We start from the raw sequence: 6,909 nt of genomic DNA on the forward strand, positions 1-6,909 counted from the left end.
ACTCTAGGCCGCTCAGCTAAACTATTTAGCTTGAATGAATCATCTACCTTGCTGAATTGATGAATCAGTGCAGTTGGGGCCAATCAACTCAATAAGCACACCCGACTTAATGGACCCCGTCTAATCCATTCATACATTTAATTGAATTTTACCTTTTTTAACAATTTTTAAAAAATAATTCAATCGTATTTCATTTATAGCATTTTTATTTTCTTGTGTTTTATTTATTTATTTAAAGTTAGTCAATTTATTAATAAAATTTTAATGATAAAATCTGTGAAATCTCTATTAGTCGTTCTTTGTAAAAAAAATAAATAAAAAAAAAACTATATTTTATTTTATGACATATTTGGGCTATTAGAGAAGGCAACAACGTGTTAGTTGCTGCAGGAGGTGTTGTTAATTAGAGAAGGCAAACAAAAACGAACAACTCGGAAGATTAATAGCAAACTTGGTGTCAATTTACCAAATTCATAAAGAATTTGACAAAGTAATACCAGCATCTGACACTAAAGCAGAACCAGAACTTACCTAAAAAAAATACATGTTCCAGGAAACTTAGAAATCATTTTTCAGACGCTGTTCACTGATTTGAAACACTTATTAAAACGCTAAAGCAGAATCACGACTTACCTTAGCAAAATGCATTCTTCATCCTCGTCATTTTTTCAAGAATCTCAAAGAGGTTTCCTTACCAAAAAGAAGTACATCGGTGTGAATATCTCCATCCTGCAATAGCTCAACAAAGGGGAGTGTCAATGGAAAAGATTAGATATATAATAATATGAAGTTGCAAAATACATATTTTGCAATACCTTCCACCAGCCACAAGACCCTCAGCTGCCTTTTCTAGGAATGCTGAAACTCTCTCGCTACCTTCTGGGGCAATCCTTAAAAATTCCAATGTCTTAACCTGCAAAATAAGATGGCATCTACTGTAAAAAAACCAAATAGCTTCGGATGAAACAGAATCTATAACAATAGACGATAATGTACCATAGTTCTCGTAATAAACCGACCAAAAGCTGTCAAGCGGAAGCTAGTTATGGAAAACCGACTAGTATCCAGAGGCAAATACCAAGGTAAGGGAGAATCAGCTGCAAGATCTTTCTCCCATGTAACCTAAAAGGGAACATGATGAGTAGACAGATGATAGCAAACAGGAGTACATATATATAAGAAAGAAGCATACAGATTTCTTTACCTCAAATCCTGCAAGCTTCAAAGCATCAAGACATTCTCTTGTACTTCTGACATCGGGGAGTCCATTACCAAGCTCGATTTCAGCCTTGATTTTTTTATGGCTTTCATTATTTGGATTAAAATGGTCAGTTATGCACCACTCATATGCTGCAAAATATTGACCAGGCTTTAGCACTCTGTAGATCTCCTTGTAGCAGCCAACCTTGCCAGATCAAATTGAAGACCATTCATAACTTGTAAGAATAAATGCCATAATCAGGGGAAGCTATAAAACTACATACCGCATCCGGAGCATGGCAGGTTGCCTCAATTGCATAGATTGCATCAAATGTGTCATCAGAAAATGGCATTTTCATGAAATCAGCCTGCACTTCACATGAAAAAATAATCAAAAAATTCAACTCACTTTGATTTTGTTTCCAAAAACTTGAATTTATAGTGCAAAAATGACTGCCTCAAATTCAATTTTTATTAAGAGAATTTTGGACAATAGCAAAAATGTCCACCGGCACTCATATAAGAATCATAAAATCAAAAATGCATTCTGTGAAATAAAAAAGAACCAAAGATATAACTCAAATGCCAAAATGCATAGCTACAGGATAGAACAAACCTTAACAAAATCACATGATTTGTCTAACCCTGCTATGCGGTTGAGCGCCTGTAGGATGATATTTATTAGGAATGCAAAAGACATGATAACTGAAAATCGATGATGGGAATGCAAACTAAAAGATTTATACAAATTTCATTTGTGTGCACAAATAATGGATTTAAACAATGTCCACCTACCGATCCTCTAGAGATCTGATACTCATTGTTGTTTAATCCTGTAATGGATGTTGAGCTGCAAAATTCACATGCAGTGTATCATTAAAGTTCCATGAAACTACTTATGCAAATGTTGTTCCAACAATATCAATTCATGGCGACAATTACTTAGAGAACACTATAGAACTATATGCCGATCATTTTAAGCTTTTAAGCCCAGCTCTTACCAATAGCTAAGGGAAAGATAAACTAAAGATTATTAAATTTCTTTAGTCTTAGTAAGAAAAAATTCAGCAGATTTGCCCCTCATTTTCAAGTAAATCTATACCTGAATCTAGCAATCTCACGGAGAGGCCCACCAATTCCGCAACCTACATCTAGGACCTAAATCAAAATGGAACCAATAAATAAAGTTGTAAGCATTAGAGAATATTCAATCAATTCATGAATGACATAAAAAAAGAGACTAAGACCTTCATCCCAGGTTTCAACCCCAACTGCAGTCCAAGAAAGTGCTCATGTCTCTTAATGCTTTCACGCAAGGACTCTTCTTTCCATCTACATATATTAAACTTAGACATTAGAATTCAAGGTAGACTAGAAAGCGTAAAAAAAAAAAAGGGTTGTTAGGTGAGTTTGATGATGCTTCTTCAATATCAGATAATTTCAGGGACTATGGTCAACAATAAATTGCTACTGCCTACCTATGAGCAAAGTGGAATGATTCTCCCCAACCAAATTCATAGAAGCTAGTGGCAAGATCATAATACTTGTTCACCTGAGATGCATAAAACAAAATGCAAAGCTATCATTCATTTGATAACATGTGATAAAAGTATATATTGCAATTATGGAAGTTTGAATTTGGAAAATCAACAAATATATGGCACTTGACAACTACATAAAATGAATACATAGTATACACACATGGGTAACCCTAAATCAAGAATCAAATTCTTATTCAAGACAAAATAATTAAACAATCGGCCACAACTTTAAAAATTTGCAAAATGTAAGTAACGAAAAGGTAATACTGATATATGAAGCCTACCATATCAGAGTAGTTTGCTTTTCTTGATTCTTCATCCCCACCATAAGAGGTATGGTATTTTTCATACCTAATGCAGCAATCAGAATACATTTATATATACACATATATACCAAATGAATTTGCAATTTTGGCCATATGGAGATTGAAGAATTTTAACTCTACTGAGAAAAAGTGTCTAGTCATAAAAGATAATATCCTGGGTGAACATGGAGCTAATATAAAAGGAATGGATTTCTATTTTCTGCATAAAAAATCTGATGGAAACTGACTGATGTCTAATTTATGTATTGAATAAACATAAGTGGCACATAGCAATAACAAGGATAGTCATAAAAGTTCTTTTGTTACTAGATGAATCCACAACCAGGTCATTCACATAAAAAATTTAGTTACTGATCAAGAGAGAGTGGGTGTTAACTATGTTCTAAAAAACCTAGTTGCAAGGGCACTACAAGATAATTCAATCTTGGTTGCTAAAAAAAGTCAAGATTCATATATCACAATTATTGGATTGTCTAATACCTACATAAATGCTAAGATCTGAAGACTTATGGTCCACTTCTTTGTTGATTTAGCCATATATCTAGCAGATCAGAGATTCACCTGAGTAGTCACTATAGCAGTTTTTAACCTGACTCCATCTTAATCCTAACACCGCATGTTAGATAAACTCATGTACAAGTCACACTCGATAACTGCTGGCAATGCAAAAGGTCAAAGAAACACAAATGTCTTGTTTATAACATGGAATGAGAAGTTACGACAATGCAGTTCTGGTAAAATGAAAGACATTCCAAATGTACTTCAATTCAAAGAGTAATTTTAGCCACAACAGGCAAGAATCGCAACGGCCATGTTCAACAATTTTGAGATATTGACTAGTCAATCTACCAACTCCTAGAAAGTCAACTAGAGAGTTCGTGTATGCTGCTTCTCACAACTATATGATGGAATTATGTCCAAATTTCAAGATAATTGTAATTCTAAAAAATGGATATTTGAACGGGAAATAGATGATAAGAAAAGCTAATTCCATCGTTATGTCCTCCCATGGTGAAACGGGAGACTGCATAGGTTCATGGAGACAGGACTAAGTTACTAGAATCACATGGATAACAAAGAATAGAAAGAGGAAAAACAAGTAGGTAATGGTGTGCAGTTGTATTCATCGGGCTTAATCAAAGTTGGAGCAAGATTGTAACTATTTGATCCTTACTAGCTGAAAATGGTCAACTATGAGCTCAGCTGCTAAATTAATGGTGCATGTGATACTTCTAGTGATATTCTGATGGTTGCAAATAAGTAAGGATTAGCTAGAGAGAAATTCAAATATATAGAAGAGGAAATATAAGATACTGATTTAAAAGAAATCATAGAAGATCACAATGACATAAAATGGGTCGGGTGGTGGGTAGCCTGGCACAGTTCAAGCCCAATGCGGGCTAGGAGGTGTGAATGGACTGAGCACAACCTGCGTGTTGACAAAGAGGATAGGGACAATTTCAATGGTCAAAAAGGTTTTAAATATCAAAATGTCACTTGTTTTGAATAAGTTAGTTTGAATTTTGGTCAACTTAGCCTAAAATTATCAAAATGGTACAAAAAAAATCTTTTTTTTTTAAGTTTCCCTATAATTCACAGGTTTAATTATTTTTGTTTTTCTACTTTTCTGATTTTTCTGTTTATAAAATACATTTATGTTTTATATTATTTTATTATTTTCTGGTCGAGTAGGCCCGAGACATGCTAGGTGAGTAATGTTGATGTCATGGGCTATGCTCGGCTTAGCATGACATCCAAACGGGCCAACTAGACTGAGTAGTTTGAGTTAGGCACAACCCATTGACACCTCTGAATCAATCAGCAAGTAAAGGGTAAAATCATAAAGTCCTACTCGTATAGTGTTGCAGTTATCATCCAAGGCATCGCATGAATAATGCATTTGGTAATTTGATCAATCATGCAGAAGAGGAAACCAACACATGCATTGAGAAATTATCTATATTTTGTGTTTTACAGTTGAGATTAAAAAACCCATTTACTAGTTACTCAAACATATTCACTATTGTGCCTTAAAATTTTAGAAAGAACTGATCCTAATAGTAAGACATAAGATGAGTAGAAATATATACTGTTCAACAGCAGATTGAACATCTTCCTTGTTTATCTTGCCTCCAACTCCCGAAACGAGATTCAAAGCTCCAGATTTAGACATCTCGCAGTCAACTTTCTGAGTGTTATACAAAAAAAGGGACTGAAATAACCAACAAAAATAAAATGACCAAAAAACAAAAAAGCAGAAATACCAAGACAACAAACAACTCAAGTTTCAGGGTATGGCCGCTGAGGAGAAACATGCAACAGATTTTAAATAGACGATGACATACCAGAAACTCCAAAAAAAAGTTTTAGAAACTATTAAAAAAAAAAACAAGAGGAAGAAGTAGCAAAATCGGCGACACAAAATATGGAGGCAAAGGATTACAGATTCAGTATATCAAATCAGCTAAATATAACACGACCGGAATCCACCATGACTTTTCGTCCCAGAAAAGATAAAAAAAAATACAGAAATATTTCGTTTCCAAGAAAGAGCGAAAAATGGCATTACCGGCATACAATCATTTCAAAAAAAACATCCACGGAGCGAACGAATGTCAGACGAAATAAGAGATGTTACTACAAAGAAATCGACGGAAAATGAGAAAATTACATAGACCGAAGAAAGAGAGAGAGGGAGGCAGAGATCTCAGAATCGATGGTTCTGGAGTCCGATAGCCAATTATGGCCAAGACGGTGAGAGATTTTTAGGTCTGTTTATAGAAAGCACCCCGGCCAATAGATGCCACTCACAGAACACCACAACCCGTCAATGACTTTCCTGCCGTCGTATTCACCCCACATGGTGAGTGGTGACCACCATGAAGTCGGAAAAAAAACCACAGATCCAACAAAATCCTGATGTGATCTATGCAAACTAGCTGACACCTAACGACAGAGGCAAATAATCCTAGAGAAATGCAGGGGTAGAGGAAGAAGAGGGGAGCGAATGGCTTACCTCCGATGAGCCGAGCGGTGGCGAAGAGGAGTAGCCGGATGAAGACGAGATAAGGGTTTACGGAGGCACTGGCGCCTAATAATAAACGAAGGCGTCACATGCGATGTGAGTGGACGCTTGGTCGATGGGGCACACCTGGCCCGACCAATGGGTGCATCGGCCACAAACACGACACGGAATCAAGAAGGTATTAGGTGGCTGATCGCTGTGTAGATCTAAATAAGATACAGCAATAGGCACCACTCAGAGTCAGAATTGCTAGAAACGGTCTTGAGACCGCTTAGGGATGCTTTTTATTCTTGTCCATGTGTTTGGTTTAATTAAATAGTTAATTTTATAGTAGGAAATAAAAAATAAATAAAATATTATAATATTATATATTATAGTTTGCCCAAGTTGGCGTCCAAATGCTCCAGAGTTTATCCTACTTTCAAATTTATCAAAATAGTCCGTCTATTATGCAAAATAATCCCATGTGTAACTCGTATTGTTATCTTTCAAATTAATTAGAGTCATTCTAAACGGTTAGATATTATAGATAGATAAATTATAAAAATATTTTATCTAATCAAATATTTTACATCTGTTAAAAATAATTACCTTTTAAATTAAGATAAGCAATAGATTGAAAGTTATTTTAATTAATGGTATATTATTCCAATCAAATAAACATATATAGGGTACAGTACAGTAGTTAGATCTATAAGTGCATATCTAAGAAATTTCAGGTCTAAAACTCAGCTATGGTAAACTGTAAAGGATTTCCCCTTTAATAGATAGTGTGCCTCCTAATTTATTATGATAGTCAATTGAAAATTTATGTATA

At 34.9% G+C, this 6,909-nt stretch overlaps 1 protein-coding gene across 2 annotated transcripts; it reads right to left on the reverse strand.

Moving 5' to 3' along the window:
- Positions 1-439: 439 nt before the first annotated feature.
- On the reverse strand, positions 440-6,229 carry LOC122051188 (cycloartenol-C-24-methyltransferase 1-like). 2 transcript variants are annotated; one of them, XM_042612176.1, is made up of 13 exons: positions 6,084-6,229; positions 5,158-5,255; positions 3,026-3,092; positions 2,679-2,752; positions 2,448-2,532; positions 2,303-2,358; positions 1,996-2,050; positions 1,817-1,864; positions 1,485-1,568; positions 1,205-1,405; positions 997-1,122; positions 816-913; positions 440-729 (listed from the first exon to the last, which is right to left on the reverse strand). In XM_042612176.1, exons 2-13 carry the CDS (start codon positions 5,238-5,240, stop codon positions 678-680), a joined length of 1,029 nt encoding a protein of 342 aa, XP_042468110.1. In that variant the 5' UTR covers positions 5,241-5,255; positions 6,084-6,229; the 3' UTR covers positions 440-677. The 2 variants fall into 2 exon arrangements, with proteins under 2 accessions (XP_042468110.1, XP_042468111.1); XM_042612177.1 differs by lacking the exon at positions 6,084-6,229 and adding an exon at positions 5,739-5,875.
- Positions 6,230-6,909: the final 680 nt, after the last annotated feature.

This window comes from Zingiber officinale, chromosome 3A (genome assembly GCF_018446385.1).
Source record: "Zingiber officinale cultivar Zhangliang chromosome 3A, Zo_v1.1, whole genome shotgun sequence".
Taxonomy (NCBI): domain Eukaryota; kingdom Viridiplantae; phylum Streptophyta; class Magnoliopsida; order Zingiberales; family Zingiberaceae; genus Zingiber; species Zingiber officinale.

Bases quoted from the DNA above. Each gene is read 5' to 3' on its own strand.
- LOC122051188 (XM_042612176.1), bottom strand. From the start codon at position 5,240: ATGTCTAAATCTGGAGCTTTGAATCTCGTTTCGGGAGTTGGAGGCAAG. The intron at 2,051-2,302 runs GTATAGATTTAC...TGAATTTTGCAG, and splicing joins CGTGAGATTGCTAGATTCAG to CTCAACATCCATTACAGGAT. The intron at 1,406-1,484 runs GTATGTAGTTTT...TGATCTGGCAAG, and splicing joins CCTGCCATGCTCCGGATGCG to GTTGGCTGCTACAAGGAGAT.